Raw genomic sequence first — 16,817 nt, 5'->3', positions numbered from 1 at the left:
AAATGTTGTGTTGGCGAATTGTTTTTTTTATAACCCTGATATCCGATTTATTAATTGACTAATTCGGATCAGGTACTACAGAGGTGAGAGTGATCATTCCAACCCAGTTTGTTCCATTCGCAAACGTCGAGATTCAAACCTCTGACATTGTTTAAGGAATTTAGTGTCTCCCCTTCCAATTCAGTTTGCTCCATACGCAAACGTTAGGATTCAAAATCCTAACCTTGTTTAAAGAATTTATTGTCTCATCTCACTAGACCAACTGATTGTTGGTTGTGTTGACGAATTGTTATGAACTCATTTTTCATTATCGTATAAATTTTTTATCATATTAAAAGAAAATAATAATAATAATAATAATAGATTTATTAGATGCAAAATTCACCCTTGAAAGGCAATAGAATTCAGACAATCAATAGGAAAAAAAGCATGCATGAGAAGATAAAAAACTACAGTGGGTTTAAACTTTCAACCAGTGTTCTGCAAGCCAGCAGCGATACCCTTCATGGTCAAAATAAGGGTGTCTTCAAGACCAGGAGCATACTCGCTTTTCGGGTTCAGATTCACAAGTCCGCAGCAGACTTGCTCGGTGTGTACTTGGATAAGTGAGGCCTCACCTTGCAGTGATAATCGGGGTCTCGGATCCTCTTCAATGTGTATGCTTGGCACACATTAAGCGTCATGATGTAAGCATCACGAAGGCGGAGTCTCTGCTTCAGGTACGGGTCTCCTTCAAGATCTTTGTGTCCAGCAGCCTGCAATGCAATGGAAAGAAAGTCAATTTTGGTTTAGCCTATCAACAACATAAGCCATATCCCTATTACCTGGAGAATAAGACTTTTGGTCTCTTCATAGTTTGTTCTCAATTTCTGTCCCAAGGACCAGAGATCCTGTGATACTAGTAGCTTGTCGTACAAGGCAGCAATTCCGTGGTCTCCCTTGGCGAGCACAATTTCGATCAAGTCCATTGTGACCCTAAAAAAAGGCCATTGGTTATACATGTCTTGAAGAATTTGGATATTCTTTTTATCCTTGTCGATGACATGCTTAAAAGCAGCCCCAAAGCCAAGCCATACAGGCAAATGAAATATCGTTTGGGCACATGCAAAGATCCATGGGATTGCACGAGTGATTCGATGCCTCCACTTGGTTTTCGTTTTGATGGACGACTGCCGATATTCATCCGACCATACTCGAATTCTGGTGTCACCTGCAACCAGTTAATTCACATACAGATTTCTCAACCCGATCCATATTCTTATCCCTAAATCTTTATCCGAAGTTTGTAGCATTTAATAACAGTGAAATACTTACCAGACGGAAATATTCAACGAATCGAGGTTCCTGAAAGACTAAGGAACGGTATTCCTTTGTTGCAACAGCTGCCATTTCATCCATGAGTGCACACCATTCTGGCTTTGGTGACACGGGGGGATGCATTCCGTGCTCAAGTGTAGCAGCAGTAAAACGCTGAAGTGCCCTGAAGCACAAGTGCTCTTCTCCAAATGATTGCTCAATAACTTCACCCTGAACCGTTACACGAAGTGTTCCATGAATGGTGTCCGGTGGTTGAGACAGTATGGCAAGATGGGTAGGTCCTCCTCCACGTTCAACCGTCGCTCCTCAGCCATGGAACATTGTGAGCTTAATCCCATATTGCTTCGCCACCTTTACGAGTTCCTCTTGAGCCTTGTATAGCTGCCAAGCAGCAGAGAGACGGCCGGCATCCTTTCAGAGTAGCCTATCATTACTTCTTGTTTTCCACTGATGTGGTTTTTGTACCAATCTATAGAGAAGAGATGAGCCACGGCAGCGGGAGCAGTGTCGAGATCATTAAGTTTTTCAAACAATGGGACTACCCGTAACGGGTACTTCACATGGCATTCACGTGTAAAAGCTCAACGGCAAGCACATCAGATAGGGTTGTTTCCATCGAGATTATATATGCACCAAAGTTGTCTGGTGGCAGTTCTGAAATGACATGAAATGTGTTAAACACATCGGCGACTTCTTCTGTTTTGGGAAGATCGACCGAATAGTGGGCGCTTGTCTCTGAGTTCTGATAAGAGCCACTCCTGTCGGTATTCCTCAGGCCATTCTTTATAAGATCCGATGTCTAGGTGCTTTGTGATGGCATCAAGGACATCGGTATGCCGGTCAGATTCTTGACGGATATCAGGTCTTACAAATGAAATCCCGAAGGTGGAAACTTACCGTAAGAAATCAAGAGGGCTTCCATCAGCTATTGTTCGATCGCCACAAGCGCAGAGTGATCGGTAGAAGATCTCAAGAGGCTCCATAAGCTACAGAACGCAAGAAAGAACTAGTCAATATTAAGAATAACATAATTCTACATTCTACAGAATAAAATGGAAATGAAGTTGATTTGAAGGAATTTTAAAAGAAAAGACCTGCTCCACATTGGTGCAAGTGGCTTCTTCAGGAATTTCCGACCACCCATCGGCCAGTAGGCTACGAGCACGTTCCCGTATGTTGTACATATGTTATGCATGTTGTCAACGTGGGTGGCCTCCAATCCCCTGGCCACCAAACAATCGAAGTAACCATGTATTTCTTATCACATACAAGACTTTGCGAGTGGAGAATTTCGAAAATTAAAAATAATGAAAAATACTGTATTTTCTTCTCTTCTTTTTAAGTAGGTGCTGCCGTTTTGGTAGCTTTGAATTTGGAAATGCACAAGGAGATATCCTTGTATTAATTTAAAGAGTTAATTGCATCATATGTCCTCAAACTATAATTAATTTGGTCCTTAAACTTTTGAATAATCCAACTTCATCCCCAAACTATAATTCTCATTCTAAATTAGTACTTAAACTGTTGAACATTCTAATTTCATCCCTAAACTATAATAATCTTTCCTAAATTGTCCCCAAATTTTTGAATATGCTAAATTCATCCAAATATGTAATTAAGTTCAACCATAGTTTAACCTAAATTTTGTTTTTTTAACATATAATAATGTAACTTGACGTAACGACTTTATTAACAAGAGATATGGTGAGTATATACATATAGTTTGGGATGAAATTGGAATGTTCAAAAAGTTCAGGATCAATTTAGAATGTAGGTCATAGTTTAGGAACGAAACTGAAATGTTCAAAAGTTTGAGCACTAGTTTAGGGATGAAACTATAACATTTAAAAGTTTATGGACTAATTTAAAATGATGGTCATACTTTGAAGACACGTGATGCAATTAACGCTAGTATAAATTTAAGTTTAAATTTATGAAAGGGTTAAAGTAAATTTTACCCTTTTTATTAATTTATAATTTCATATTTTTAAGGGGTTAAAAGTGCCGTTTTCCATTTTCTTGGATAGGTAACCAAAAAACATAAGAATTCATGAATTTGATTGAACTTGATGTATATAACTATCAATTCATCAAATACAATATAAATATTAAATGTAAATAAACATATTAATTTTAGAATAACTATTTGATATAAAAATTATTTATACAGGTCTATTTATTTTAATATTGTTTGTCCTATTTAAAATTTAGATTTTATAATTTATGGTTTAAGTTTAAAATTTTAGGTTTTTAGTATAGAATTTAAGTTTAAGGATATAAAATTTTAGATTTTAAGATTTAAATAAATAAGATTATATAAATTTTAATTTACACAATATGTGTCGAAAAATTACATTTCATTTTATTATAAAAATTTAAATCCATGAAAATTAAAAAAAAAAGGGAACACGTTAACGTTATCAACACATAAGTCTACTTAGAATAAAATTCATTAAGTAGACTTAGTAATATACAAAATATTTTTTAGAGGACTCGAGTTCAAACAATTATGCATGTAGTGATAAGAAAAACTTTCTGAGATAAATAATTATTTTAAACATAATATTTTTATTAAAAATAAATTTAAATATTTTTATTAAAAAAATTAAACTCACAAATAATTTGTTAATATAAATAATCATTTCTTAATAAAAAATACAAATTTATAATTCATAAAACAAACACAAGAACATAAACAATAAATGAATATTAAAAAAATATTTGTATGGCTCTGACACATTTTTCAAATATAAAAGTCAAAATTTATCGCTTTGAGAATATTTTTCAAATGCAAAAACTCGTGCTCTGTTCTCCTCATCCTCAACTACCCACTTCAATATTTTTCTCAATTTTTATATTTAATTTCTTAAATCACAATTTACTTGTAAAATAAATTACAAAGATACAGCAGTGAAATTGTAGCATAAATATGTACATTAGATTGCAGAGAAGAAAGAAGAAGACAAAGAGGGTAGGTTTGAAGAGGGGAAGGAGGTAGGTGGAGTACCAAACCGATGGCCATTCAATAATATAATATATATATATATATATATTTAATTCATAGTTGCCTTTCACGAAAACCAACTTGCGAATTCGAAGAAAAAATTAAGGAATTATAATGGCATCGTTCCAACTGCAAACCTCTGTCGTCCTCCACTCGCAGTGGTCGCCGCAGCTCTCTTCCGATTATAATGGGCGGCTGGCGGTTGGCGGCGCGTGCAGGGGGAGAGCCCGATTCATTGACCATCTTCGTTGCAGCAGCAGCAGCAATGCGGAAAAGGGTGTCCCGAATTCAAACTACGTTGTGCCTCTGGACAAGACGTTTTCACCCTCCAACTCCTTCATCACTCGCCCTCTCGTCGAAATCCTGCGCGATCTCAATAAGCGTGTCCCTGAGAATATAATCAACGCTCCTTCTAGCTCTTCTGCTTCTTCCACGTTCCTCCCTTGGTACTAATTCTTGGCTTTTGTTTTGTTTTGTTTTTGGATTTCTCAATCTTATTCAGTTTTGATCTGATCTTTTCTTATTGGATCACCCCAGGTACCATGCCAATCGCATGCTGAGCTTCTATGCCCCTGGTTTGCCCCCTCCCTTAATTTTGAGTTTCCAGTTTAAATTGTGAATGGTTTTAAGAATTGGTGGATTCAATATTTGTCGCAGGATGGTGTGGAGAAGTACGTGATGTGAAATTCGCTGATGATGGAACCATCACCGTTGTATATCGACTCACTATACGGGGATCTGATGGAGAGGTCTGCTCCCTTCTGATCTTTTTCTTTTTACTTGTTTATATTACTGTTTTCCATCTAATTATCTTCACTGTGAACATCTAACAATTTAAGATTCTACTTGCTTTCTAATCTACTATTTCTCCTTTTGCTTCTGTTTCCCTTTGTTTTCCAATCAATTATTTTTCTCCTTTTGCTTCTGTTAGACTTTGCTTTGCTTTCCCCTCATTTTTCTTATTGGAAGGAACATTTGGCCCCTATTTTAATTTAATTGGGAAGTGAGAACAGAAAATTATCTTTATTAGGAAGGAACTACTTGGATGAAAGAGTTGTCTGTTACTATTATGATTTTCATTCAATCAATGTTCTGTGGTGCTTTTCGACGTCCTGTTAGATGATGACGTTGATTACTTTGGAGGTTTGTTGAGAACTCAATGGCATTGTGGAATTAGAACTAGGGAATTTTTCTTTTGTCTGAACTAGTACTCATTTGAAGCATAGAATGGCCGAATAGGAACCTGATGCTTGTTGAGCACTCTCATGTGGCCAATTTCATATTGGAGTCTGGCAGGACTGATGCATAGCGGCTTATGGGTGGTTTTATGATAACAATTATCTGCAATTCTTAAGAAAACATAAATTAAGTAATAAAACATAGAAGAATATCTAAAATAATCAATTAAGTATTAAGATGCTCCTGTAACATCAAAACATAAATTTGAAGCCACCGATGGGAATCTAGACTTGAGATTGAGTTTGATGAATAGACTTCGAAGATGGAATTAAGATTCAAATGTAAGATATTAAGAGACAGAAGTAGCTTGAGCATGCGTCAATTGATGAGTCAGGCAAACGTGCAGACTTAGGCCCGGTACTTTAACCTCATATGTCTTAGTCAACATTTATGTTGCAGTTAGGGACGGCAAACCCCAAACCACCAAGTTAATTTCAAATTGATCCGTTCCAAATGGGGTGGTAGTGGTTTTCAAGATTACAAATCAACAGTGGAGTGGGCAGGGCGTGCCAACTGGAGAGCGGTGTTGGATTTGAAAATGTCCGTCCCCACCCTACTCCACTTCCTTCCCTAATTGCACTCCGAAAAGAATTGGATGCACTAGCTAGCCTCGGAAATGCTTAACTTAGTATGAGAGAAGAAGGATGCTAGAGTGTGAAAAATGCTTGGGGCTTGTTTTGATTCGGCAACTTGGGTACAAATGTGGTTGAGTGACCGGACCCCATTTGTAGGCGACGCCCCTGCAATGACTCGTATATTTAAGTGTATGGCTAACGTACGTGAAATACAATTATCTAAACTTAACACGGTTTAAGAGGGGAGCAGAGGCGGTAGGTTCCTAGGGGATTTTAGAGGCCTCCTTAAGGGTCACATGGGTATTGAGGTCCACCTCTCTAATAAACTTGGAAAAAACTGAACATACCTATGCTAGATAACTTCTGGAGTATCATTCAATTTGTTATGGACATAGCTATTTCAAATCTTATGTATGAAAAATTGCTGGATGTTTGTGATAAAATGCGGGTAAACTCACCAATTTGATGCTCACTTTTGTTGGTTGGGCAACATATATATATATATATATATATTCTCTTTTTGGCTCCTAATAAAAGTAACACCAATGTGAAAGTTGCCGTCCCAGCAACCTGAATTCCATCTTGTTCATGTGATGCATATTTTAAGTTTTGGGTAATGAAGTTGATCACATTCACAGTGGATCTCTAAGCCTTGTGTTCCATACTTGGTTCTTTGACAGTCCTTTTACCTGCTTTTTTTCTGAATGTGTTACTGGATATAAGCTGCTGTGATGGTGATCTATTTAAAGTTGGAAGTAGATTACGACTTCCTCCCCTTTTTCTTCAACTAAAATCCATACGGAGTTTTTGATTTATGAGACCGTTAATTTGAAGTTTGTTTAAAGAACCAAATACTGACCATTTCGATCAATTAAAGTAGACAATGGAGAGTTTGTGGTCTTAACTATGAAATTTAACCAGGTTGGTGCTGTGAATATTTAGTTATGTTTCATTGAAACTGTTTGCTTACTCTTGTACAGGTGCATCGCGAGTCTACTGGCACGGTATCATCCAGCGACATTAACATATCGGATCCTGTTGCTGCAGCGGAAGAAATGGCTTTCTGCAGGGCATGTGCTCGATTCGGTCTTGGATTGTATCTTTATCATGAAGAATAGATGCTACGGATAGCATGGAGGTTGTTGACCTTCCAGATATATGTTTGAGAAGTTTGGCTTGTACTTGATCCCTGCTTTTACTGTGTATTGTAAATAATCAGGTTATGCGTTTTGGTATTTTAAAAATTAAAGTTTTATTGGCCAAACTGGTGAGAGTTTTGATAGACCAAATGTATGGTACTGCCTTCGCTCCTATTATTTTGTTTTTAGATTATGTTCCAAGTAACCATTAATTACATAACACACTATGATTACATGGGATGAAAATATTATAATATTTGTGATACAAAAAGAGTATGAATATCTCGAGAATGTATGATTAAAATGAATTAGTTATGTCAAATTTCATATATATGTATATATACAGTTTTTTATACAATATTTAAATTATCCATACCATCTTTAAATCTCTAAATCAAAAACAATTGCATGAGGTGAATTCAAACCCAACACCAAAAAAAATATCAGTCGAAATATTTACTGTAAAACTAAAATGCATAATCTGAGGTATGATCATCCAATATTGCCGACTCAACATATCAAACCCAATATTGCTAATGACACTCCAACGACATTGCAGGTGAAGAAAGGAATGCAATACTGAAAGTAAAATGATACACACACACCCCTCGTCCAGAAAATGTAATTGTAGCTTACTACTCATGAATTCTGAAAAAGCAATTGCCCTTTTTCATGGTATCATAGTGAAGAAGGATACAAGTTTCCTGTTTGATATCATTTGTCTATCTCACAGTATGTTGGTTTTGCATGACTGATTTGTTTTTAATGAAATTCTACTTTCTTGTGGTAAAAAGGATAAATCCTATAAACAATAGCAGAGGTACCAGATACAACATTCCTTTTCACGCAGTACATGAATTTAACCTATTTACATAGCCTAATTCATTTTACTCATCAGGGTTTTAAGAGTTTTGCACCTGAATTTGAAGCCATCCAGGAAGTGATCACGTCCACAAGATTGTTTATGTCCTTCGAAATTCCTGCACGAAGAACGGGTGCATCTACACCTAATGTATTGCTGACCTCTTTGGCAACAGTCTCCCATGGTGTTCCTGCACTCAGATTTGCCAAAAGCTCACTTCCACGATTCACGGCATCTGCCATTGCAGGTGGAACATCTGGTAGAGCCTGCAACATAGATTTATGAATACTGCTTTTCATTTCCAGCAAGGAAAGAATTTACAAACCCAATTGCTAGCTGGAATCGTTTTAATCAGAAGCACATTATTCTTGATTCCCGGCGATGATAAAAACATAAATCCATCATTCATGCAAAAGGATTCTAAAAGTAATTTGTAACAAGCATACTTGTTGTAGAGGAAGCCCATGATCTCCTGGCAATGATCGAATTGACATATCTAGCATTGAGCTGATGGCTGACTCTGAACTTAGCACCTGAGCCAAGTTTGATGTTTCATCGATTGTATCATCCTTGAACTTTATTAGAAGATTCCTTGAAATGCCATAGTACGACTTTATCTGAAAATAAATGAAGAATGATAAAAATTAGCTTAAGATTTATCTAAAAGGAAAATGCAGTACTTTCGATCCAATTAATAAGGACCATGTTCAAATTTTTAACATGTTCCACTTGAAACTGCGAGAACGGTGTTCTAGATTAAAAAATACAAAAACTCAGAATCTATCAAAAAAGATGCCTGGCTAATTAGGCATATGATCAACTATGCCTCTCGCCATTCTACATTGCCCTTAATCTTCAGGAATAATGAAGAGGAGCAACATAAATGAGCACAATTAGAAGTAATGCCAAAGTCTAATTTGTCTAGATATGGATCAAAACTATCTACCCTGAGATCCAAGTACCAGCCATGCAGGTTATTACATTTTGTCTATGGTGAAAGATCTTATAAACAAAACAAAAAAAAATATTTAATTAAACAACCCAGGAACAAAAGAGTTAGAGATTTTACATACAAGTCGTTGAGTTTCTTCTGGTTTTGGAGAAAAGTCTTCTCTTCCATTGACCAAGTCCATGTACAAGGGAGGAAGTTGCTCAACTAATGGAAGAACCTGCTTCATAATGGGAGGACTAAGGCTCTCTAATTGCTTTAGTGTCATCTCAGCCTGCAAGTAGTTTATTTAAAATGGGATGAGTCATTCATTCCGTAACCACATAATGAATAAACTCAAGTTTGAGAAAACACAATGAAGTATTGCCCCTGGATGGAAGATAAATTTCAGGAAACTGAAGAAACATAAGACAAATCTCACACAACAATACCAGTCCTTCTAGGCAGAAATAAGAAAAAGAAAAACATTTGAGATGCACCCTTCGTGTCAAACAGTCACACTTAAAAACTGGAAAGAAAATGGTGAACTAGAGAAAATCACTTATGTGTGTTATATATATATATTTGCATCTTTGCATGTAAATCAGGAAAGAAACTCGAGTTCTGTTTTTACCCCCATGCGAATTGTGGGTGTTGATGCAATTTGTGATAGAAAGGGTCCAATGCTTTGGGCCATCGGCACAAGAACAGGTGAGAACAATGGGATGGCTACGCTCGCTTCCTGCAGGATCATAAAATATATCTTATTTCACAGGAGTAATTATAGGGTTGCTATCTTAGAATAATGTATAAGCAGTAAAAAAAACAGTATGAGAGATCTACTAATCAGTTTCAACCTTAAGGGAAACGAGAAATATGCAAAATGAAGGCGATCAATCTCATTTATTTGGTTCAGCAGAGATTGTAGAGACAGTAAAGAAAAGGGAGAAGATGAATCTTTATTAACTTATAATTTTTCTCCAAATCAGCTTCATATGCAAGTTGCTAAGTGGCATCTTTTTGATGAACCAATTTGATTTGAGAATGTGTAGATGCCTCCATAATCACAAGTATCTTGCACTACTTTTCAGTAACTTTAGGAATGCATAGCAAGAAGTTCAAATACCTTGTTGTTGAATGCCATTAATACATTGCCACTTCTTGGCACGGCATATCTTGAACCTGTACAATGAATTCATTAATCAAATAACTGGAAGCAAAAGCAGGAGCATCCTTCGGATGAATAGCATACAAGAAGATCTACTATTACCAATCAAAAGGTGGATGACAGAACCCAAAGAATGGCCAATACCAAATGTAGGAACATCATGCACCTGTGCCATGACCATAAAGTCGCCATTTTAATTTCTTCCAAAAATGAATTTGGAAAAGTGAAGCGGGAGGGATTTCAATTGGAAGAATATTTATTTGGACGATTATAGTAAGAACTCACTGTTTCTTGTAGAAACCGTAAACACCTATCAAATTTGAACTGGACTTCATCAGCAATGAAGAAGTAATCAAACCCACTAGCATATGGTGTTGCGATTACCAAAACGCCCCTTAATCACAGAAAAAGGTTAAATAGTGAATTCACTTAATTCTCAGTAAGATAACCTAATTAGGCTCCAGCTTCAACAGGATTAGATAGCAGTTTAGGTAAAAAAGGCATACATATGTGTTTTGGGGGGGGGGGATATGCCATTTTACTACCACACTAGAAATGTAAAATAATTCGGTAAGCAGGCTACGGGTAACTAATAATAACACTCACTTTTCAGCAAGACGCTCCAGAAACAAACGATAGGTAAGCTGAGGAGCGGCTCCAACAAATATACCACCAACGAAATGAACAACAGCTCTAGGTTTAGAGCCTTTCGGTTTGAGAACCCATGATCCCTGGATGCATCAAAAGCAAGCAAAAAGATGAGATGATGAACATAAAGGAGTTGGAAAGAGAGCTAGTTCCTCAAATGCATAAAATTAAAATTGACCATTTATATATTTCCTCCGTTATTCTTTAATCAATAAAAACAAGATATCCAATTCAAAACTTAGAGAACAAAAATCAGGTAATAACCTCGACTTGGCTCCAATCGCCCGAACCACCCCAAGCACCTTGCGATTGCCTTACGGTGTCCGTAAGTAATCTGAAAAACAAATCAGAACGAAAATTAAGAATCCAGGAAGCAGAAGAACGGAGAGGACAATAATCGTGTGTATATACCTCTCGATGTCGCGGTAGAGCTGAACAGAAGTGGACTGTGGCCGGTTGTTTCGATCGGAATCATCGTAGTTACAAAAGATTCCGGGAGAGGTAAAACGACGGCGAATAGCTGGAGGATGCAGAGGAAACTTGAGAGGTGATTCAGTGAAGCATCGAAGAAATCCAATTCTGTGGGAATGGAACTGAATAGGGGTTGGAGTCAGAACGCAATGAGCCATACCCTTTCTTTGAGGATGTCTGTTGTCAGCTTCTCTTTTCAATATATTAGTTAGTTACTGTTAAACAAATACTTTATTTACTATTTAATCCTTTAACTATACTTGTTTTTTAATATTTATTTTTATTTTACTTTATTATTTAAATTATTTTATTTTATTTTAAAAACTATCGGTTTTTAGTAAAAAAAAATCACGTGTCATGTTTTAATTAATATTTTTTTGGGTAAATTTAGATAGAAATAACAATTTAAATACTAAATACTGCAAAAAAGTAAAAAAAAAATAAAAATAAAAATATAATTATATTACTAGTTCTTAATTATTTAAAAGAATTATTGTTATTTCTAAATGTTTCAGGTTTGAGTATAAAAGATTATAATGATATTTGAGCTCCAATTATTAAATAATTGAAATTTTTTTAAAATAAATATTATATTATAATCCCCTAAATTAATAATAAAAAAGTTGAGAGTTAATTATTTCTTATACCAGACAGAACAAGATTTCATAATTATACATCATGTTTGTTCTCCAAAGAAATTGATTAACATTATTACAATAATTATTGATTAAACCAATGCATCATACACACAAAAATAGTATAAGTTTAGTATTATCATGATAACAAATTCTCCGAATAAATATTACATAACAAATACAGAAGGCCACCCAACAACGAAGCTTGAAAGAAATGAAAGAAAAGCATCCCAACATGATCCATCTCATGTACTTGCTTTTATATCATTATAGTACTGGAAATCATATGTTGATTAGGGTTTTAAATTATAAATTTAGACGTCCCTGTCTCTCCTGCACTCGGCAGGCATGGTAGGGTATCGGCTCCTGTCGTTGCAATAGTTGTAGATGGTGTACTTGCTGCGGACCCAGGCCAGCCTCCTCCATTGGTACGAGTCCAGGTCCTGGAACTCCTTTTGGTCCCACCACCGCTTCCCCTGTGTGGCACAGAACTTGGCTTCCACGGATGACTCGCACCCATCGACGTGGAACCCCTTGTAGGCTGCTACGAATGGTGCTTTGGACCAATCTGTCTTCTCCAGACCACCCCTCGTGGCCCAGTCGTCGGCGTTCCACAGGCTCGAGTATATCTTCATCGGCTGGTTGAATGGGAAGCTCACCCCCAAATCTTTGCAGTTCTTGAACACTCTAATCGGCACGTCATCGACAAAGAATCTGTCCCATATGTTTCAAAAACATTACTTTAGAAAAAGATTAAACATAGATTGGAAAAATAAAGTGCATTTCCAGGAGCAATCAATTCCCCATTGAAAGTCTTAAAAGTAAGCCAATTACTCCATGGCTAAAGTTAAGCCTGAAAAATCACCAAATGTTGAAATTTAAACACGTGACTTACACAATCTGGTAGAGATTCCAGAGGACAGAGTAGGAGTGGTAGTCTTTGGTTGGGTCGAACCAAAGATAAATCCTTTGTTCTCTGTCACCCTTTCCTCCGGTGAACACATTGGTCTGCAGAATGTATGGCTGTCCTGTCCTGTTCCCCAGGAACTCGAAATCTATCTCGTCATGCTCCGAGTTTTGAGAAGATAACTGCGATGCCAGTAGTGACTGATTAGCAAACCTTAAGCATTATATCAAGAGATTTAGGCAATGGGATTGCTTTCTTTTTACTCACATAAAAGGCAGTAACAGTTCCGGCAGAATCTCCGGGAACCATCTTGATTTGCATACTAAAATGTCCAAACAAGTAAGATCCTTTTGACTGGAAACCAGTACCTTTCATAGCAGAAAATATAAGATACATTATAGGAAGAGAATAGAATAGAGGCAACAGACATTAGCTTGGTTATTATATTCATACATACCAGTATACATGTCAAGGTAAAGCTCGATATTGGAGCCACCATTGTAGTACTTGATATGATCAAAAGCCCAAGTAGGCACATAGTTCCTCCCGAATGGGACTGCTACTGGCCTTCTAGGGGGGACTCCCATTGTTCCAGAGACCATAAACAACACGCCCACCAACAGAATCCATAGGGATGAACCCATATTTCTGCACAAAATCTACCAACACTAAAATAAAAAAGAGGAAAATGAGGGGGAAGGAAGTTGAAGAAATTGCATACCCAAGAGAAAATAGATGATTTGGGGAAAAAGAAAGCCGCGGGGAGGGGCTTTATGTAGGCTTTGATTTCAATGTAGTTCCTGTAAGGCTGTAACTGTGTACTGTTTATAATGATAATGCAAATGGCAGTCAGTACAAATACAGCTAATATAATATATACTTCTTTTTGTATAAATCCAAATAGCCTGCCCATGCCTACATCTGATATGTGGGAATAGTGAGGGTTTATTAGTATCTGAAAACATGTTGAAATGTTGAAGTTTAAACAAAATATCCAATTCTTTAGTATTATGGTCATGGAGATTTGAGTCCTGCAAAGCTTCTGCTAATAACTGAAGGCAAAACGACCCAAATATTGCGTACGAAAAACTTTAATTCCCAAGATAATGTTATCAGCTTATTATTTCCCAAAATAGAGTGATTGCTATAAGAAACATGCAAAGCTCGGCGTCTTCATGTTTATGGAGCAGATTACACGACGTCTTCAACTTTGATGGAGCTCTCGGCGTCTTCAACTTTTATTACTCGTGTCTTCAGCTTTGATGGATCTCTAGGCGTCTTCAATTTATCTTGGATTGCTAGGCGTCTTCTTTGTGTCTTCCATGCACGTGAAATCAGCTTTGTTATGTTTGGTAGCCATGAAATTTGCAGCAAAATCAGGAAATCATGGAAATAATAATGCACGTGGGGACGGGATGAGATTTAAAACAAAGAAAACTTTGATCAAAGTGAATCAATAATTCATGATAAGGGCATAAAATAATACTTATTTGATTTAAAACAAATCAAAAGCAAAAAAATAGGATTGAAAACAAAGCAAAAGTAAAAGAAAGGGTGTTGAATTGCATGCATAGATTACGTTTACAAAAGTAAATCAATAATGCATGGGGCTAGATCAAAAGCAATTATCAATCAATGGAGACATTGTGAAGCAACAATGCATCGAATATGATTTATAAAATGGGGGATAACTGAGTTCAGGGAAAAGTTAGAAAAGAAGAGAAGAGAAGCTTGCATGTTCGAGAGTTATTTTGGGAAAAAAGTTCAAATAAAGGAAGAAATAAATCGAATATTTGGTAAGTTTTATGTAATTTTTATAATTGTTACATGATTATAATTTTAAATAGAAATTAATTAGATTGATTTTTTTAAAAGAATGAACTATATTTTAGATTTTGTTATTGAGTAATATAAAATATGAGACTAGTTATTATGATGTAACAAATTTAACATATTTTAAAAAATATTTTACGTGTACAGAAAATGAGCAACAATTTTTTCACAATTGTCCATTACAATGGACATATGATGGAAAATGAGGCCGGAGTTATTTTTCAGTCTGAAGCACCTATAAATATGATGTTTAAAAGAGACATCACATTTGTAGAGATGAATGAGATGATAGAAAGAAAAATCCGTGCTAAAGTTGATGGTTTGAGGTACAGATTTATTGTATGTCCCAATCCAGTCAGGTATGCTGCAATACCACTTGAAGACGATGATGATATTATAAGTATGGTTGAATTACATGACTCAACAAATATTTCAATTATTGAGTTATTTGTTGAGTTGTGTAATATATCTAATGTGCCTGGTCATCAAGATATGCGGTTGGAACTTTATCTCAAATGGGGTTTGAGAGTCATTTGAGCAGCTTTGTGGCGATGTTGGAAAGTGCAAATGAAGTTGGTGGAACATCTGGAGCCACAGAGTATGACGCTGAAAACCGTTGGGAAGAAATACTTGAATATTCCAGTGAAGAAGAAACTGAGGAACCTCCTTTGGCTGAGGATGACGCCATATTTGATGTTGATGAAGTTGATATCAATATTGATGAATATTCGTCGTATCAACCTACCCCTCACATGTAGGAGATTGATTATGAAGTAATGAGGGCACCTGAATTCTCGGAGATGCCACATTTAACTTCATGCTACATGAGTGAATCGTCTGATAACTCTGGTGAATTATCAGTTGAGAACCAATACAGAGGAAAAAAAAGAAGCTACACTAGCGATTAAAAAGTATTGCATAAGAGGCCATGTAGATTTCAAGGTTGTAGAGTCCAACCAGAAAACTTTGTACGCGAAGTGTGTTAAATATGGGCATGAGTGTAAGTGGCTGATCAGAGTATCGAAAATACAGAGGCAAGATGCTTGGGTCATCTCAAGGTACAATGGTCCACACACACAAAAATCTAACGAACAAGACCATCGACTATTGGACTCCGATGTAATTTGCCAATATGTGAAGGTTTTGGTTGAATAAAATCCACGGATCTCTTGCTCGGTGTTGGCTGCATCTATTCGAGACCAGTTCGGATACAATGTAAAATACAAACCCGTTTGGCATGCGAAGGAGAAGGCAATGAGGTTGATATATAGTGATTGGGATACATCATATAATGAGTTACCTGATTTGTTACGAGCTATGAAACAATTCATTCCTGGAACCATCATGAAGTCTCAGACTATGTATGCATACAACCGAGAAGGTTAACTTGTTCAAGGGAAGAAAATATTACATAGACTCTTTTGGGCGTTCAAGTCATGCATAGAAGGTTTTCCATTTTGCAAATGTATGGTCCAAGTAGATGGTACGTGGTTATACGGTCAATACAAACATATATTATTGATAGCAGTTGCGCAAGATGGTCAACGAAATATATTCCCAATTGTATTCGCCATCGTTGAAGGAGAGACGACAGAGGCTTGGGACTTCTTTCTGACTAATCTACGTAAGTATGTTGTCCGAGAAGAAGGAGTTTCCTTGATATCCGATCGAGGATCAGACCTTTTAGCAGCAATTGAATAACCGGGAAGTCATTGGACACCTCTGTACGTATATCCCGCATATTGTATCCGTCATATTGGTAAAAATTGTATTGAGAAGTTTCATAACGTCCGAATTCGTAGGGAGATAGTCAATATGGGTAAGTTTTATTTTAAGCATTTGTAATAATTTATGTGTTTGTTTATAAATTTACTTTAACACAATATTTATTTTGAAACAAGATATGAACTACGACAACCAAATTTTGACAAGATATTGGAGGATTTGAAGGCCATAGATGAGCGCGTTTGGAACTGGGCATCGAAAATCGAGCGGGAGAAGTGGTCACAAGCATACGATGGTGGTCAGAGATACGGACACATGACTATAAACCTTTCTGAGGCCATTAATTCGGTACTAAACGTACACGCC

General features: G+C 36.4%; 3 protein-coding genes, 1 long non-coding RNA gene and 1 pseudogene across 4 annotated transcripts; 2 read left to right on the top strand and 3 right to left on the bottom strand.

The window, feature by feature from the left end:
- Positions 1-368: 368 nt before the first annotated feature.
- Positions 369-2,501, bottom strand: LOC120147690 (annotated as a pseudogene).
- Positions 2,502-4,416: 1,915 nt separating this feature from the next.
- On the top strand, positions 4,417-7,342 carry LOC120147619 (DNA repair RAD52-like protein 2, chloroplastic). Its single transcript, XM_039160943.1, has 4 exons — positions 4,417-4,767; positions 4,859-4,896; positions 4,979-5,070; positions 7,116-7,342. The coding sequence occupies exons 1-4, from the start codon at positions 4,436-4,438 to the stop codon at positions 7,251-7,253; spliced, it is 600 nt and encodes a 199-aa protein (XP_039016874.1). The 5' UTR covers positions 4,417-4,435; the 3' UTR covers positions 7,254-7,342.
- Positions 7,343-8,033: 691 nt separating this feature from the next.
- LOC120147423 lies at positions 8,034-11,542 on the bottom strand. The gene is made up of 10 exons (XM_039160801.1): positions 11,292-11,542; positions 11,145-11,214; positions 10,839-10,963; positions 10,518-10,626; positions 10,335-10,398; positions 10,191-10,246; positions 9,699-9,806; positions 9,210-9,359; positions 8,583-8,753; positions 8,034-8,402 (listed from the first exon to the last, which is right to left on the bottom strand). Exons 1-10 carry the CDS (start codon positions 11,507-11,509, stop codon positions 8,169-8,171), a joined length of 1,305 nt encoding a protein of 434 aa, XP_039016732.1. The 5' UTR covers positions 11,510-11,542; the 3' UTR covers positions 8,034-8,168.
- LOC120147424 lies at positions 10,568-10,742 on the top strand. Its single transcript, XR_005518286.1, has 2 exons — positions 10,568-10,671; positions 10,706-10,742. It is a non-coding gene; the product is annotated as an uncharacterized LOC120147424 (long non-coding RNA).
- Positions 11,543-12,122: 580 nt separating the features above from the next.
- Positions 12,123-13,637, bottom strand: LOC120147536 (probable xyloglucan endotransglucosylase/hydrolase protein B). The gene is made up of 4 exons (XM_039160883.1): positions 13,351-13,637; positions 13,161-13,261; positions 12,882-13,075; positions 12,123-12,700 (listed from the first exon to the last, which is right to left on the bottom strand). Exons 1-4 carry the CDS (start codon positions 13,535-13,537, stop codon positions 12,301-12,303), a joined length of 882 nt encoding a protein of 293 aa, XP_039016814.1. The 5' UTR covers positions 13,538-13,637; the 3' UTR covers positions 12,123-12,300.
- Between the last annotated feature and the right edge of the window lie 3,180 nt (positions 13,638-16,817).

This window comes from Hibiscus syriacus, unplaced genomic scaffold, assembly GCF_006381635.1.
Source record: "Hibiscus syriacus cultivar Baekdansim isolate YM2019G1 unplaced genomic scaffold, ASM638163v2 tig00110940_pilon, whole genome shotgun sequence".
Classification (NCBI taxonomy): domain Eukaryota; kingdom Viridiplantae; phylum Streptophyta; class Magnoliopsida; order Malvales; family Malvaceae; genus Hibiscus; species Hibiscus syriacus.
The sequence above is the reverse complement of the archived record's forward strand: the minus strand, read 5'-3'. Positions and strand labels throughout refer to the sequence as shown.